Below are 18190 nucleotides of genomic sequence, written 5' to 3'. Positions count from 1 at the left end.
AGAACCAGCCAGGCCCTGAGATCAACTTCCACTCCCAGCCCTGACCCTGGAGGGGGAAGGGCCCAACACAGCCCTGACCAAGGGTCCCAGTCTCCCCTTTCCCACCCCCACCCCCCAGTGCTAAAGGAAAACAGCCTCCCCCTGCTCGCCCATGCTCACCTCCCCGCTGTCTGAGCGCCCGTGTGGGGCTCTGCCCGCAGGTCCCCCTGCAGGGCCGGCCCGAGGCCAGACCCCGCCGTGCAGAGCCTGCAAAGGAAGAGGAGCCGGGGTCACCGCTGGGAAACCTCCTCCCTCGCCATGGCCCCCTGCTCAGCCAATCAGCAGTGAGACTGGGAGAGGGGGCGGCCGAGAGGTCTCAGGGGACGTCCCAAGGGCTGGCCCAGGTCACCCCCGAGGGGTCGGTCTCAGAGCGATTCCAGCCCCGCCTCTTTGGGGGGCTCCCACACAGCCAGAAAGGGCTGGGGGGGGGATATTTCTGAGGCTGCCCTGCCTTGCAGCTGATGTCAGGGAATCTCCATGAACTCAGCCCCCCCCCAGCTCCTTCCCCCCCAGGCCTTTGTGGCATCACCGTCCCCTCCCCCCACACGGCTGGTGTCCTGCCCCCAGCCAGCACCTTGGGACACTTGGACAATCAGAGTCCAGAGCTGTACAACCAGCCACAGCCCAACCACTGCTCATGGGCACCGCCAGCAAGTGTGTGAGCAGCCCTGGCCCTTAGAGAGACTCGGGAACTGCCCAGAGATAGGTAGGTAGAGAAACAGCTTGATCACTCCCCCTCCTGCCGGCACACACACACCTCCCCCGCAAGCCCTGCTGGTCTGGGACTGATCCGTCTGGTCTGTGAATCACAGAACAGTAGAATGGGAAGGGACATTGAGAAGCCACCAAGTCCAGTTCCCTGCCCTCACGGCAGGACCCAGCTCCGTCTAGATCATCCCTGACAGGTGTCTGTGCAACCTGCTCTGAAATATCCCCAGTGATGGAGATTCCGCAACCTCCCCAGGCAATTTGTTCCAGTGTTTCACAACACTGACAGGAAGTTTTCCCAACAGGCAGAAACATTTTCCAAATGTCCAACCTAAACCTCCCTTGCTGCAGTTTCAGCCCATTGCTCCTTGTCCTGTCCTCAGAGGCCAAGGAGAACAGTTTGTCTCCCTCCTCCTTGTGACACCCTTTTAGATACTTGAAAACTGCTCTCATGTCCCCTCTCAGTCTTCTCCTTTCCAGACTAAACAAGCCCAGTTCTTTCACTCTCATGTTTTCTAAACTGTTCCACATTTTTGTTGCTCTTCTCCAGGCCTTCTCCAATTTCTCCAATTCATTCCTGAAACATGGTGCCCAGAGCTGGAGACACGACTCCAAGAGAGGCCTAAGCAGCGCCGAGCAGAGCGGAAGAACGACTTCTCCTGTCTTGCTCACCACACTCCTGTTAGTGCCTCCCAGAATCATGGTTGCTTTTTTCTACAAGTGTCACACTTTTGACTCCTATTTAGCTTGTGGTCCACTCTGACCCCTAGATCCCTTTCTGCAGGGCTCCTTCCTGGAGAGTCACTTCCTGTTCTGTGTGTGACGTGGATTGTCCCTTCCGAAGTGGAGCACTTTGCATTTGTCTTTATTAAGCTTCATCCTATTTACCTCAGACCATTTTTCCAGTTTGTCCAGATCACTTTGAATTCTGACCCTTCCTCCAAAGCACTTGCCACCCCGCCCAGCTTCGTATCATCTGCAGTCTTAATAAGCGCCCTCTCTATGCCAAGATCTCAATCACTGATGAGGATTGAACAGAACCGTCCCAGAACAGGCCCCTGCAGAGCCCCACGTGTTAGGCCCTTCCAGCATGGCTGGGAGCCATTAATAACGACCAGTTTTAAAGAGAACAAAAAGCCATAAGTCTCCCCTGTCAGTAACCACCCACTCGACCAATCTGCACCGAGACTGAGAGCGCCGATTCAGCAGGGGCAGGGGACAGGGATCCACAGATGTCCAAAAGGAGGGGCCAGGTCACCTCCGGCTCCCAGCGCTCTGCCAGCTCAGCTCTGAGTGAGGCCTCCGACCGCCCCGACCCTCCAACACCCACCCACCCTAATTGGTGGGGCAGGGAAAGGGGGGAAGACGCAGAAAAAGGCGAGACAGAGGGAGGGGAGGGGGCAAAGGGGAACCAGACTGAGCAGGCTCCATACCTCTCTGAGGCTCCGACCGTCTCACCGGGTCCGACACTGCCGGCCGCAGGGAAGTAGAAAACGCCGACGAGGCTCCTCCTGCCCCCGCCCCTCGGTCCCAATTCTCCATCCTGGCCCCGCAGAGACCCTGGGAAGGGGCCTCGCTGCTGCCAAACCGCGGGAATCTCTGAGCTTGCCCCGGCCTTGCACCTCTGTCCTGATTGGCTGTTGTCAGGGTCTCTCTGAGGTCATCCCTGTCCCCCAATAGGCTGAGGTCCTGCCACAGGCCTTTGTGATGTCACTGCCACCCCCACCCCTCCCCTGCAAGGCTGGTGTCCTGGCCCTGGCCGGCCCCTCTGGATGCTTGAGGGGTTCCCCTGGGCCCCAGTGAATGGCAGCTGGTTGTGGGGCCAAGCGGGCTGGGCAGTAACGCCCCAGGGGCTGCTCCCTCGGCCCCACCCAGCTTGTTGGTCCTTAGCAGAATGTAAGGCCAGATCGGTCCATTCTGGAATCACAGGGAAAGTTGCCCCTCCCCCATCGGCACTGGCCGCCCTTGGGACTTAGGGTTGGCCAGAGGGCTCTGGGAGAGATACAGCCCCCGTCTGACAGCCTGGAATTCGCCTTCAGTTGCAGACCACGTGCCAGGCCAACACCAGAGATGTCAGACCAGGGTAACTAGGGGGGATTGTTAACGATACTGGTCTAAGCCCTGGCGTGGACACACGGGCACTGCTATAAGGGGCCCTTCTCTTGCTAGAGTGTAATGTACGTCCTGAGCTGGAATCAGTCCCTGCCAGAAACTTTCACATGGGTAGGACCAACTCCCTGGTAGTTTTTTCCTTCCCTCACTTTATCAGTAGTTGAATGATACATTGGCAATTGCCTCTAGCTCGCCTCATCCACAGTGCTCAACCGACTTCCCAAAGGAGAGTAGGTTCATTATAGGGAAACTGAGGCATGGAAAGGGGCAGTACCTTGCCCAAAGTCACCCCACTGGAAAATGGTAAACCCAGGTCTGCTGAGTCCTCATCCAGTACTGGACACCACCCTCAGTCAGGAAGGGCCAAATTCGTGACCCTCTGAGCATGGGTTCTTCAGGATCTAGAGCCGTGGTCACCAACCAGTAGATCTCAGGGGCTCTAAGAGTAGCTCTTGAGCCCTCTCTGAACTTCACGCCTCATTTGAGGAGCAGCTACTCACCGAGCAACAACACAGGTGAGTAGCTGCAAGGAATGGTGGGAGCTGGGCGATCGGAAGGGCTGAAACACCCCAGCCAGCTGACTGTGGCTTTCAGCTGAAAGGCTGCCCCGCGCTCCAGCTATCGTCAGCTTCTCCTCTGCACCTGCCCACGTGGAGCTTGGTGCACCCTGGCTGAGCACCATGGCCAGCTGGCCGCTTCTCTTCCCTCCAGCCTGGCTGCCCTGTGCTCAGCCCAGGGAGGCTGCCTCTAACTCCAGCTGTGCTGGAGCAAGGTTCCCAGGCTGAGTGCAGGATCACAGATGCCCATCTGATGGACTGTATACGACTAGCAATCTCAGACTACAACCCAGACACTGTTCAGTCACAGGTGTCACACTGAGACTTTATTGGAAGAAAAAATATATAATTATCAATACTTGATTTTAGATTTACAAAATAGCAGAGAACAAAATGTATCATTGTAAATTCTTCATTTGACATTTAAATAGCATGAATTAAAAACAGAGCATTTATTTCATAACTATAAACGTGATTTTAATTTTATATATTGCACCCTCAGCAAGTTTGCAGATGACACTAAGCTGGGGGGAGAGGTAGATACGCTTAAGGGCAGAGATAGGGTCCAGAATGACTTAGACAAATTGGAGGATTGGGCCACAAGAAATCTGATGAGGTTCACCAAGGACAAGTGCAGAGTCCTGCACTTGGGATGGAAGAATCCCAAGTATAGTTACAAGCTGGGGACCAATCAGTTAAGTAGTAATTCTGCAGAAGAGGACCTGGGGGTTACAGTGGATGAGAAGCTGGATGAGTCAACCATGTGCCCTTGTAGCCAAGAAGTCTAATGGAATATTAGGTTGCATTAAGAGGAGCGTTGCCAGCAGATCAGAGATGTGATTATTCCCTTTTATTCAGCGTTGGTGAGGCCACATCTGGAGTATTGTGTCCAGTTCTGGGCCCCCCACTACAAAAAGGATGTGGACTCATTGAAAAGCTCATGATATCATCTACATGTTTTGTTAGTCTATAAAGTGCTACCAGCCCAGCCCCTGACACTCTGGAAAGGCTCAGGTGTGATGCTGAAGAAAGACCAGTCCAGCCTTCCCAGGACCAATTGTCCAACACTCCTGTTACGAGCCTCGTCCTGCTGGAGTCTCCTTTGCTGCTGTAAGTGCTTTTGGTTTGCTGCAGATCCAGCGTCTCTCACTGGTGCATCGCAGGCTGCTGACCCCAATGTCCTTGTTCAGATACGCGCAGCCCCCGTCTCCTCCGATCACAAACCTGCAGGGCAGAAACCAGGGAGCGGGTGTGAGGCAGGAGCCGGGTGTTTCCCGTAGGTCACAGACAGGGGGCGACACTCCCACAGGGCAGGAAGCTGCTGCTTTCACACCCCTCAGTTCCCTTTCCCGCACCCTGCCCCCAACCCCGGCCCCCAGCCAAAAGAGACAGTTCCACAGGGGGCAGTGCAGCCGCAGGGCCAAGAGAGATTCTAAGAGGAACTGACCTCCATGGAGCACGTATACCAAGGGGATGGTTTAACTTCAGGTCCTGCTCCCCACCCCACCCAGCTGTAGGGTTGCCAGGTGTCTGGTATTCGGGCCCTCTGTCCAGTAAAAAAACCCAGAAAATACCAGACGTGCAATGTTCGGTATTTCCTGGTTTTCCGGCTGGGCGTCGGACGGAAGGCTGGTGGCGGGGGGGAGTGGTTGGGAGGGGGGCGTGATCAGCGCTGGGGGGCCTCTGGTTGGAGTGACGCCTTGGAGAGGAGGGGAAGCCCCGTCTCTGCTCCTGAGCGCTGTTCCAGCGTGTGATGGAGCCACAGCCAATCTCACTCACAGGACCATGCGCGGGACAGGTAGTGCCCTGGGATCTGCACATGGCCAGGCGCTCCCCCGCTACCCTCCCAGCCAGCTGGTTCTCCCCCACTTCTCCTCCCAATCTTCCCCGGCCAGCCCCACTGCCTCCGCCAGCCCTGTTTCCGGAGGCCAGTTTTCCCCTCCTTCTCTCCCAATCTCCCCCAGCCAGCCCTGCTGCACCCAACCCCTCCCCCACGCCAGCTCTGCTTCCCGCTGGCCAGTTCTCCCCTCCTCCTCCTCCTCCCCCTCCTGATCTTCCCTGGCCAGCCCCGCTGCCCCTGACCCCCTCTCCCCCTGACCAGCTCTGCTTCCCGCCAGCCGCCCTTCCCCAGACCCCCCTCCCCTTCCTCCCAGCCAGCCCTGCTCCTCTCCTGGCTGGTCCCTCCTCCCCCACCCCGTCTGGTATTTTTTTTTTTTTAAGACTACCTGGTAACCCCACCGAGCTGCCCCAGCACCCAAACTGCCCCAGGCACGGGCTCCAGGGGAGCAGCAGTGACACCGCACAGGAGAGCTGGGGTCAAGGCTCCCCAGGCACTTGACATCAGCTCTCAGGCCAGGTGCCCGGCCGACCAGGCTGCATTGGGGAAGCTGGAGCTAAACGGCAGCAGCACAGATCCCATGGGGGTGGTGACATCCAGCCGCTGAGATCCAGCTTCCCGCCAGACCTGGACCCAGCACGACCCACCTGGGCACAGGGCGGGATCTCGGCCCACAGGCAAATCCTCCCCCACTGACCCATCTGACTACTCAGTGGCAGGTGCGGGGCTGGGAGGAGGCCCAGCACCACTCTGGGCAGGCTGGGATCTCCCCACCCCCAGACCTCCAGCCTCTGGCTCTGGGTGGACCACTTGCCACCACTTGCTCCCCCGCCGGGGCCCGGAGGGAGCTCCGCTCAGCTGGGAGCTGCACAGCGTGCCACGGAGGAAAGTGAAGGAGGGCGGGGCAGGGCACCACGCAGGGAGGGGAAGGGAGTGGGGCTGGCCAGAAGGGGGGTGGGAAGCAGAGCTGGGAGAGGATCAGGGGCTGTAGGGGCCGGCCGCAGGGGAAGAGAGGAGGGGTGGGGCAGTGATGTACACGGACAGGGGGCAGGGCCGTGTACGTCATGGCCCCCCTTCCTCCTCCCGCCATGGCGCTGAGTAGTGTGCCCCTCAGCCAGGCCGCTGCAGGAGAGGGAAGGGGGGGGCGGTGACGTCGACAGCCCTGCCCCATGGCCGTGTATGTCACTGCCCCGCCCCTCCGCTCCTCACCTGCGGTGGTATGGCTGAGCACCCACCACTCAGCCAAGCCGCCATGAAGGAAGGGGAAGGGGGCGGGGCGGTGACATACACAGCCAGGGGGTGGAGCCGTGTACATCACCACCCCCCTTCCCCTCCTGCTGCGCCCCTCAGCCGGGCCGCCGGGGGAGCCAGCAGTGCAGGAGGCTGTTTGGGCTCCCCGGGGTGGGAGGGGAAGGGAGGGCGGTGATGTACACAGCCCTGGCCCCGGCCGTGTACGTCACCGCCCCGCCCCCCTCCCTCGCGGCAGCCCAGCTGAGCAGGCAGCACTCAGCCAAGCGCCACGGCGGAGGGGAAGGGGAAGAGGGCGGGGAGAGACGGAAGGGAGAGAGAGGCAGGAGGGGAAGAAGAGCTGAGAGAGAGGGGGGGAGGCAGTAGGGAGAGAGAGAGAGAGAGAGAGAGAGAGAGTGCGCTCTGGAGAGAACACCTGAAAATCCCGTCTTATGACAGGCTAATTGTATCAGACTAGCCCAGTGACCTGTCTTCCAACACTCACCAGCAATAGGTATTTTGGAGAGAATGAACTAACCAGGGAAGTTCCCGAGTGATCCATCCCATATTGTTCTGTCCCAGCTTCTAGCAGGCAGGATGTTAGGGACATCTAGAGCATGAGGCTGTATCCCTAACCAGTTTTGCTAATAGCCCTTGATGGGCTTCACCTCAATGAACTTCTCACTTTTTTTTTTTAAATCTAGTTATATTTCAGGCCTTCATAATATCCCCTGGCAAGGAGTTCCACAGGTTGACTGCCATGAGAGGAAATACTTCCTTTTGTTTGTTTTAAACTTGCTGCCTGTTAATCCCATGGGTTAGCCCTGGTTCCTGTGTTCTGGCAAGGGGTGAATAATATTTTCATATTCACTGTCTCCACACCACTCGTAGTTATATTGATCCTCCTGCCCAAGGTGAACAGTCCTATTCTAATCTCTTCTCACATGGAAGCTGGTCCATCCACTAATTTTTTTACTCTTCACTGTACCTTTTCCGATTCTACATTTTTTTTGAGATATCAGAACTAATTTCAGTATTCAGCATGTGGGCACACCACTGATTTATAAAATGACACTACTATATTTTGTCTCATTCTGAGCCTCTCTCAGGGATTTCTAATAGTCTATTTGCTTTCTTGACTGCTGCTGCCACTGAGTGGATATTTTGAGAACTGTCCGCAATGACTCCAAGATCTCTCTCTTGAATAACAATTAATTAGTGTTCTTTTTACATGTTGCCACCTCACTGTGCACCCCATTCCCTAATGGTTTATTAACATGTGGAGCAGTGCAGAGCCTTGGCAGACACCCTCCCCCAATTTAGCTCTCTCCATTGTGAAAACTGACCCTCCATTTCTGTTCTTTTTCCCCTACGGTGTAACTGATGGTAATTTTTTTTTTTTTTTTTTTTTTTTTTTTTTTTTTTTGGCAAGGGGCCACTCCATGAGTTTTGGAAAGTCATCAGGGTCCACACATTTGTATTATATTTATATGGGAGGCAGCGGGGGTGAAGGAGGGAGCTCTGGGTTGATGCACAGTGTTAGGATGCAGAAGAAGGTGACAGGTGTGGGCTCCAGGAGGGAGTTTGGTGCAAGAGGGGGTCGAGGATGCAGGCTGTGGCCGGAGGGTGGCGGGGGAAGGGGGCAGGAAGCCTTACCACACCTATAACCAATGTGTGGACAAGGACAAACCAGTGGATACAGTGTACTTAGACTTTCAGACATTTCTATCCAGCCTGCTGAAGTGCCACGGTGCAGCAGGGTGCTCAGGAAGGCTGTTTGTCTGCAGTGGCCCCACTGTTCTTAAAAGCAACCAGCTGCTGCTGGCATGTCTCTGAGCAGCCTTGGCACATGCAAAAGACAGGCCAGCAGCAGCCAGCCGCTTCCAGGAACAGTGTGGGGCCACGGCAGACAGCCTGCTCAAGTGCCCCTTGCACCATGGGACTGGGAGCAGGCTGAACAGATATGTGAGGTGGGCCAAATCTGAATGCGGCCACATTTTTCCCGCATCTGGTTTAACCAGGGTACGTCTACACTACAGCGCTAATTCGAACTAACTTAGTTCGAATTAGTTAATTCGAACTAAGCTAATTCGAACTAACGCGTCTAGAACTAAAAACTAGTTCGAATTAGCGTTTTGCTAATTCGAACTAGCATGTCCACATTAAGTGGACCCTGAACCGGGCTTAAGGATGGCCGGAAGCAGTGCTGGCAGGGCATCAGAGGAGGACTTAGAGCGTGGAGATGCTGTCTCAGGCTAGCCGAGGGCTGCGCTTAAAGGGACCCGACCCCCACCCCGGACAGACAGTTCTCAGAGGTGCCCTGCTTGCAAACCAGTCTTGGCTTGGAGTGCCCGGAGTACCCACACTGGGCACATCACAGCACTCGGCCATCAGACCGGCTGCACTTGCCGCAGGCTGCCATCTGGGGAGAGGGGGCAATTGGGGGGCTGCAGGAGAGCTTCCACCACCAGAAGCCCACAAAGCCAGCCCAGTCCTCCCCATCGGGGGCTCGTACCCCATTCCTCCCTCACCTCCTTCCACTTACCCTTCCCTAGCCCCTTTTCTTGATGTACAAAATAAAGGACAATTGTGTTCAAAAATGGAATCTGTCTTTATTGAACAAAACTGGGGGAGACTGGGAAAAGGAGGTGGGAGAGGGGAGGGCAACTAAAATGATCAGGGGTTGGGAACAGGTCCCATATGAAGAGAGGCTACAGAGACTGGGACTGTTCAGCTTAGAAAAGAGGAGATGGAGCGGGGACAGGATAGAGGTCTCTAAAAGCAGGGGTTGGGTGGAGAGGGTGCATTCAGAAAAGTTCTTCATGAGTTCCCATAAAGAAGGACTAGAGGACACCAAAGGAAAGGAATGGGTAGCAGGCTTCAAACTAGTAAGAGAAAGTTGTTCTTCTTCACAAAGCAAAGAGTCAACCTGTGGAACTCCTTGCTGCAGGAGGCTGTGAAGGCTACAACTAGAACAGAGTTTAAATGGACGTGAGATCAAGTCATGGAGGTTGGGTCCATGGAGTGCTATTAGCCAGGGGGTAGGAGTGGTGTCCCTGCCCAAGGTTTGTGGAAGGCTGGAGAGGGATGGCACGAGACAAATGGCTTGGTCACTGTCTTTGATCCATCCCCTCTAGGGTTCCTAGGGTCGGCCGCTGTCGGCAGACAGGCTACTGGGCTAGATGGACCTTTGCTCTGACCCAGGACGGCCATTGTAAGCTCAGGGCTCAGGGTTGGGAGTCTCAGTGGACCCCCTTGATTTTCATGCACACCTGCTCCTGGGTGGCCAGGCTGGCAGCTCTCCTGCCCTAGACGGCCACTTTCCTGTGCCTAGTGCGGAGATCGTGGACGAGGTCCACGATGTCCGCACTAGCCCAGGCTGGTGCCCGCCTCTTGCGGTCCCGGGCAAGCTCCCGGGAGCCGCCAGCCTGGTCCCGGGAAGAGGGGGAGGGCTGGGGGGCATCGGGTGGCTGGCTCGAGCCGTGCCAGGTGCAGGGTCTGCTGGCTGGGTGCTGGCAGGCTTGCACCTGGCACGGGCACTGTAGCCAGCCCGTGCCCCTTTAAGGGGTCCGGGGCCAGGAGGGGGGCAGACGAGTTTCCCTGGTGTTGGCCAGAGTGGCCACCAGGGAAACCTGGGGAGGGCTAGTCTCCCACTAGTTCGAATTAAGGGACTACACACCCCTTAATTCAAACTAGTAAGTTCAAACTAGGCTTAATCCTTGTAAAATGAGGTTTACCTAGTTCGAACTAAGCGCTCTGCTAGTTCGAATTAAATTCGAACTAGCGGAGCGCTAGCGTAGCGCCTATGAAAGTTAGTTCGAACTAACGTCCGTTAGTTCAAACTAACTCTGTAGTGTAGACATACCCCCCATTATTGATCCATGACAGGACCTTCCCTCTGATCCCACAACAGCGTTTTTTGCTTAAGAACCTTTGGTGAGGGATCTTGCCCAAGGCTTTCAGAAAGTTTAAGTGGATCCACCAGACCCACTCTTCTCCACACACTTGTTTATAACCTCACAAAATTCTAGTAGACAGATGGCGTAAGAAAGTTACAGCGGCAAGACAGGGTCTGAGCAAAGGTCCATCTAGCCCAGCATCCTGTCTACGGACAGTGGCCATTTCCAGGTGCCCCCAAGCGAGTGAACAGATCAGAAAAACATCAGGTGATCCCTCCCCCATCATCCATTTCCAGCCCCCGACAAACGGGCTAGGGACACCATTCCTACCCATCCTGGCTAATAGCCATTGATGGACCTAACCTCCATGAATGTATCTAGTTCTGTCTTGAACACTGTTACAAGCCCTGTTTTTCACAATATCCTCAGGCAAGGAGTTCCACAGGTTAACTGTGCGCTACATGAAGAAAAACTTCCTTTTGTTGGATTTAAACCTGATGCCTATTAATTTCAATTAGTGACCCTGAGTTCTTATGTTATGGGAAGAAGTAAATAAATTTTTCTTATTCACTTTTTCCACACCAGTCATGATTTTATAGACCTCTATCATATCGCCTCTTAGGGTATGTCTACACTTGCACCCTCTTTCGATAGAAGGATGCAAAGGCAGACATTCGAAATTGTAAATGAAGCGGAGATTTAAATATGCTGCGCTTCATTTGCATAATTGCATTATGGCGCTATTTTGAAATAAAACGCTGTGAAGATGCAGTTATTTCAAAAGGAAACCCTTCTTCCAAAATAACTTTTAAACCTCATTTTTATAAGAAACAAGGGTTATTTCGGAAGAAGGGTTTTCTTTTGAAATAACTGCATCTTCACAGCGTTTTTATTTCAAAATAGCGCTATTCTGAAATAGCACCATAACGCAATTATGCAAATGAAGCACGGGATATTTAAATCCCAGCTTCGTGTACCCTCAGTCTCCTCTTTTCTAAGCTGAGAAGTTCCAGTCTTTTTAGTCTCTCTTCATATGGCACCTGTTCCAAACGCCTCATCATTTTTATTGCCCTATTCTGAACCTTTTCCAATGCCAATATATTTTTTTTGAGATGAGGCAACCACATCTGTACACAGTATTCAAGATGTGGGCATCCCATGGCTTTATACAGAGGGAATAAGATATTTTCTATCTAATTCTCGGTCCCTTTGTTAATGATTTCTAACATTCTATTTGCTTTTTTAACTGCCACTGCACACTAAGTCGATGTTTGTGGAGAACTCCGAGATCTCCCTCTTGAGTAGCTGTAATTAAATTATATTTGTCGCTGTCATTTTGTATGTATAGTTGGGATTATTTTTTTCCGATATGCATTACTGTACATTTATCAACATTAAAATTCATTTGCCATTTTGTTGTCCATTCACCTGGTTTTGTGAGATCCTTTTGAAGCTCTTCACAGTTTGCTTTGGTCTTAACTATCTCAAGTAGTTCAGTATCATCTGCAAATTTTGCCACCTCATGGTTTACCTCTTTCTTCAGATCATTTATAAATAAGTTAAATAGGATTGGTCCCAAGACAGACCCTTGAGGTCCCTACTAGTTCCCTCTCCCAATTCTGAAAACTTAGCATTTATGCTTCCTGTCTTCAGTCCATGAAAGGACCTTTCCTCTTTTCCCATGACAACTTACTTACAAGCCTTCCGTGAGGGACCTTGTCAAAGGCTCTCTGGAAATCGAAGGACACTATATCCACTGGATCCCCCTTGAACACATGCTTGATGAGGCATGATGTCCCTTTACAAAAGCTTTGTCCATCCTTCTTCAAATATACCCCATTCACTTCTGTGTCTGTTAATTCTGGTCTTTACCACTGTTTGCCTGGCATTGAAGTTAAGTCTAGTTGTCTAATATCTGTGAGCCTCAGAAAACACTAGCGACCCTCCAGTCATGTGGTGCAAAGGTAAATGTAAGTACGAGGTTACACACTGTTGGCAGCGCTGCAATTTCTTTGCTGAGTTCCTTCAGAACTCCCTCCTGAATTGGCACGTACCCAGGCAACATGGGGAGAGCTGAAACCCTCCAGTATTATTATTGGGTTTTCTGCCTTTGTAGCCCCTCTTATCTCACTGGGCTTTTCACAATCACACACCTGACCAGCATGGGGAGTTTGGTGGCACTTCCCTACTGCTGTGCTCTTAGGGTTCAGGCAGGGAATTTCTATCTAGATTCCATGGTGCAGCTTATGGTGAGATTTGCACACCCCATCCCCACCAGTGAGGCCTATTCTGCCATTCTACGATTCACACCCTGCAATCGGCTCAGGTGGGGGTTGGGTGTTTGATCTCACCCAGCTCCCACTGAAATCAGACCCGAGACGTCATTGAGCCAGGCCTGTCATTGGAACTGGGCTACAGCAGCCTCAGGCACCCAGAACTAACACTGTCCAGACTCTTCCATGTCGATGCCTCATTACAGCCAGACAGACAAGGAGGTGTTGGCCCATCACCAAGCAGGAAATACTGGCTCACACCCGTCACTAACACACTGAGCACACACATCCCCAAGCGCTCTCTGGCTGCTCCCACAGCCCTGGCTGGGGGCTCGGCCTGAACTCGGCACCTCAAACACCAAGGACCCAAAGCCCAGGGAGCTCAGAGATGTGGGGATGGCAGCAAAGACTCACAGGTGGTTGAATTCGGTGCCATTGGCCCATTTCCAGGTCGACCCCTGGTCCTTCCGGAGGCCGATCCAGTAGTCAGATTTGTCTTTATGGTGCAGCAGGTTATCCTAGAACAGCAGAGGGGGAGGGGTGTCAGGGCCCAACTCTGCTGCTCCCCGGCTCTGGGCAGGGAATCCCAGGGGCGCACAGAGGGGTCTGAGTGTTCCCAGGGGTGGCTGGAGACTTCCTCTCTTCCTTTCCCAGCCCTGGGTAATTCTGTATTAACCCTCCCCTGCCCCCAAAACCCAGCTCCCCCCACCCCGACCTCCCCAGGACTGGGTCCCGCCCTCCATGCCAGGCCAGGCTCTGTGTGAAACCCTCGCCTGACAGGGCAGCTGGGCTCCCTTCACCCTCTGCGGGGAAGGAGAGAGATGATCAGCGCAGGGGATGCTGGGAGGGGCCAGGCCTAAGGGGACCCCTCCCCCATCCTCAGCTGGCTGCTCTTCCCCTACCCAGGGGCACTGGCTTTTCCAGCCGCACTGGGGTCTCAGCCCCCTCCAGCCCAGCAGACACCGGGGCCGCCCAGCCCCAGAGGGGCGTCTCCTGCTGAGAGGCCTGACAGTGGCTGATCCCCCCGTTACTGACACCAGAGGGGCTCTGGGCCCAGCCCGGCCGGGCATTCAGTGGCTGGAAAGTCCATTGGCTCTGGGCTGCTCCTCGCCCACAGGGCAGAGCCCAGCCCCTTTGGGGGCTGGATTCCCAGCGTCCTCCTGGCTCCTTCACACCCCCCCAGCGCACCTGCCAGGGTCAGAGGAGTCTCAGCAGCCTAGGGCGCCGGGATCATTTCTGCCCGTCCTCAGGCAGGACCCCTCACCCCACCTGTTCCTGTCTCATTTCAGTGTCGTTATCTGGGCGCTGTCCAGATGTGCAGGGCCCCATATGCCTGGACAGCTGGGTCGAGAAATGGGGGAAATGCTTCTATTTCTCCACAACTGAAGGGAACTGGCCCTACAGCCGGAACAACTGCTCTGCCCTGGGGACCTCCCTGGCTGGGATTGACACCCCGCAGGAAATGGCCTTGGTGTGGACACAGCTGTACTGGTGAAGCTGTACTTTTGCTAGTCTATTTTACCCCAGACTCCCAAAGCAATTCTAACCTATACAGGCGTGTAAGTGCAGGATTTCTAGTATAACTATGACTGCAGTTGGGCTTCTGTCAGAAAAGCTCTGTTGATAAAATATCACAACCCCAACACCCATAGCTCTGCTGTCCAGAAACGTTTTCTGTTGTAGAGTGAATATTAGGCACTTTTGAAATTCCTGCCTATACTGTGCAGAGTAATCAGACCAATCTAGTTACTTTATATCTCTGCCAGAAAGGACATAAGGACACTGATCTGGCTGAAGAATGTGTTATGTTCTGTTTGCTTCCTTTGACTGAAAGATTTTGAATAACTCACCTGAAACCTTGAACTGTATTTGACTGAACAGTAAAGGGAAGGCGCAGGAGACAAACTGCCAAACATCCTTCCACTCCCGCACAGATGTACAATTGTTAGATATTCTATTGACCATTTATGGGTGAAGGGACAACTCTTCACTCTGTTGCAAGGCTCAAACTCCTGGCAAATCTCTGGCCCACAGAAGTCAATGGCAAAGCTTTGATTGAGTTCTGTGGGAGCCAGATTTCATCACCACCGATATCGTTTCTTAAGCTCTGACTGAAATGGTGATGCTCCCAGCCCTGATTGCCATGCACAACCTAGATGCTCTCAGTTTGCATCATTGCAGAGGTGACTTTTGAGGAGAAACCAAAAGCAGGACAAGATGGTGTCTTTATGGGCCTTGCCTGCAGTGTTTCCCACTCTGTGGGGCAGCGTGTGTAAAAACCCAACATACCTTGTTGAAGACACCTAGAACGGGGGGACTGAAGTTGACACAATCCATTAACTGAACCCGGCACCTGGCCTTATGGTGCTATGCAGGGTTGGTAGGTGGGGTGACTTGGAGGGGTGAAGACAAGAGGTTCATGTCTGCTGCTTTGGGAAAGGGAAGCCAATAGAGGGCTATAAAGCGGCCAATAATGCAGTTTGAGCAGTGAGATGGTGGCCGTGGTATTCTGCTTTGATTTCATTGCAGGGAAGAGGGAGCATTGAGGCCAGGGAGGAGGAGAGTACGCTTGCATAGGAAGAGGTGGTGAGATTCAGACCTGAGATTCAAGGAGAACCACAAATCAGGAATAGTTCCCCGCACAGTAGTTGGGATGAATTGTGATTATGATTCATTTACAAATTATGGGGGAAGTACAAATTATGTAGTGGATTTACAAGCTCTTGTTTTCAGACAACCTGACAGTTTCTGAGTGTTCTTTAACACTGGTACTTGTTCTCCGTGGCATAACACCCGCTGATCAAAGACTCAAAAACCGAGGAGTACAGGATCTGTTGAAAAAGCTCCCCGCTGTTGACAGAACCGCGGCTAAACTGCGGTTTCATTTTTGAATTGGTGCTTGATTGGCACAGCGCCGGAACGTGAGTATGCAAATGAAGCCCAGGATATTTAAATATCCCGGGCTCATTTGCACTTGTGAAGTGCTTTATTTGCATCCCTCTGCCGACGGACGAAATCTAGCCATAGCCAGAACGACAGTCTGTTCCTGCTACAACAAACAAGTGTCTAAATCATCAGGACCCCAGGAAGGCTGGTCAGGAAATGGAGCCACAGAGAGGGGAAAGGGCTTGTCCACGTTCCCACAGCAGATCTCACAGGTCCCATCCTGCTGCCCCAGGGATTGAAAAGCGAGCGCTGTCTCTCATTGCACGCCCAGCCAGGCTCACTCATACACCAATGTGCAAATTTGGTGGCTGTCTTAGTTGGAGACATTTTAACATCAGTTTGTGGTGTTTGGTGCGGTGCCGATGGGGCCACATTCCCTCCTTTGTGTCAGACCGGTCCCACGGGGGCTGGCCTTATACACAATAGAGTCATCAGAGCTCTGTCCCTGCTTAGTAAGTAATGTGAGTGCCTCTGGGCTTGTGTTTTTCAGATCCCTTTTTCCCTAAGGTGAATCCCTGGAAGGTGTCTCTAGGAGTGATCTTGGTGGCTTTGCTGGGCTCCTTTTCCCTGATTGTTTATCTCTTCAAACTCAAAGGTAAATGTTGGAGCAGGACATACAGGGGCATTCACAAGGGATTTTCTGCAAAGAAGGGGGAAATTAAACCTTTTTGCCTTTGTGGGATGCATCAAAATCACCGTTAATCTAAACATTCTAGGGCCGGTGTAAACACTCTGCGTGTGACATGCTGGAGGGGGTGCAGGCGCTGGCGCTCTGGCTCACAGCCACTCTGCCTGTGCAAATGTAACCCATTCATGTAACTTTGGCTTTTAGCTTAGAGGGTAGAGGCTCCTCTAGTCAGCTCCAGAGGTCCCAGGTTCAAATCCATCTGGTGGTGGTTACACAAGCAAGGAGTGGTACAGAGGGTTTCGCATTAGCCCTGCGCAGCATAGGCCAATTTCACAGAATCAAAGATTACTAGAACTGAAGGAACCTCAAGAGGCCATTGAGTCCAGTTCCCTGCCCTCACGGCAGGACCAAGAATGGTCTAGATCTCATCCCTGACAGGTGTCTGTCCAACCTGCTCTTAAATATCTCCAGGGATGGAGATTCCGCAACCCCCTTGGCAACTTATTCCAGTGTTTCACCAACTTGGCAGGTAGGAAGTTTTTCCTAATGTCCAACCTAAACCTCCCGTGCTGCAGTTTCAGCCCATTGCTTCTTGTCCTATCCTCGGAGGCCAAGGAGAACAATTTTTCCCCTTCTCCTTGTGACGCCCTTTTAGATACCTAAAAACCACTATCATGTCCCCTCTCAGTCTTCTCCTTTCCAAACTAAACAAGTCCAATTCTTTCAGTCTTCTTTCACAGGCCATGTTCTCTTGACCTTTCATCATTCCTGAAATGTGGTGCCCAGAACTGGACACAATACTCCAATTGAGGTCTGATCAGCCCAGAGCAGCGCAAAAGAATGACTTCTTGTGTTTTGCTCACCACAGTCTTGTTAATGTAGCCCAAATCTTTTTTTTGCAACAGTGTCTCATTGTTGACTCCTAGGGTGTGTCTAGACTACAGAGTTTTGTCGACAAAAGTGGACTTTTGTTGACAAAACTATACCTGCGTCTACACTACCGCTGAGTTCTGTCGACATAACGTCGACAGAACTCAGCAGTTTTGTCGACGCTGGTAAACCTCATTTTACGAGGCATAACACCTTCTGTTGACAGAGTTCTGTCGACAGAAGGTGTTATTGTATGTAGGGTTGTGTCTAGACTACAGGGTTTTGTTGACAAAGCAGCTTGCTTTGTCGACAGAACTGAATGTAGTCTAGACGCTCTTTGTCGACAGAAGCTTTGTCGACGGTATCTGTCGACAAAACTTCTGTCAACAAACCCTGTAGTCTAGACGTACCCCTATTTAGCTTGTGGTCCCCTAGGTCTCTTTCTGCCGGACTCCACCGTAGGCAGTTGCTTCCCGTTCTGTATGTGTGAAACGGACTGTTCCTTCCTAAGTGGTGTATTTTGCATTTGTCCTTATTAAACTTCATCCTAGTTACCTCAGAACATTTCTCCAGCTCAGCCATCACGTGTATAATCCTTGGCAAGTAGGATTTCCAAAGCTGCCTAAATGATGTAGGGGACATCGGGACTTCCTTGCCCTAGTCACTTAGGCAGTGTTGGGAACCCCACCCTGCATGTAGATCCTGGAAAGAGAAACCCCCCAATAATCATTGATTTGTTTGTTCTTGTTTTCTAGAGAAACAAGCTTCAGAACTCAGTATCATTCTCCTTCTTCCTACGTGTAAAATCTTTGTACTAACATGTGTCCTTAAGATGGTGCTTTATTTCTGTAGGGTTTTGTCTTTGTTTTTTGTCATTTATAATATACATTTAAAAATGAATGGTGGTCTCAGAGTAAGCATGAGAATTCTCATGCCAAAATGTCACTTGAGAGAGTATTCTGAGCTACTAACACGTACTGATCTTTGAATAGATGTTGAGCATTAACCTTAGTTCTGAAAATCTAACAAAATAAAATGAAGTAACATGATGCGAATCATCTTTTGGTCAAGATAGATGAACACTTATGGAAGGG

At 52.5% G+C, this 18190-nt stretch overlaps 1 protein-coding gene across 1 annotated transcript; it reads right to left on the bottom strand.

Moving 5' to 3' along the window:
- Positions 1-3911: 3911 nt before the first annotated feature.
- Positions 3912-14989, bottom strand: LOC142823079 (C-type lectin domain family 2 member D-like). The gene is made up of 3 exons (XM_075913369.1): positions 14942-14989; positions 13067-13170; positions 3912-4640 (listed from the first exon to the last, which is right to left on the bottom strand). The coding sequence occupies exons 1-3, from the start codon at positions 14987-14989 to the stop codon at positions 4490-4492; spliced, it is 303 nt and encodes a 100-aa protein (XP_075769484.1). The 3' UTR covers positions 3912-4489.
- Between the last annotated feature and the right edge of the window lie 3201 nt (positions 14990-18190).

This window comes from Pelodiscus sinensis, chromosome 32 (genome assembly GCF_049634645.1).
Source record: "Pelodiscus sinensis isolate JC-2024 chromosome 32, ASM4963464v1, whole genome shotgun sequence".
In the NCBI taxonomy this organism is placed as follows: Eukaryota; Metazoa; Chordata; order Testudines; family Trionychidae; genus Pelodiscus; species Pelodiscus sinensis.
Note: the sequence above shows the minus strand (reverse complement) of the source record. Positions and strands in the feature narration are given on the sequence as shown.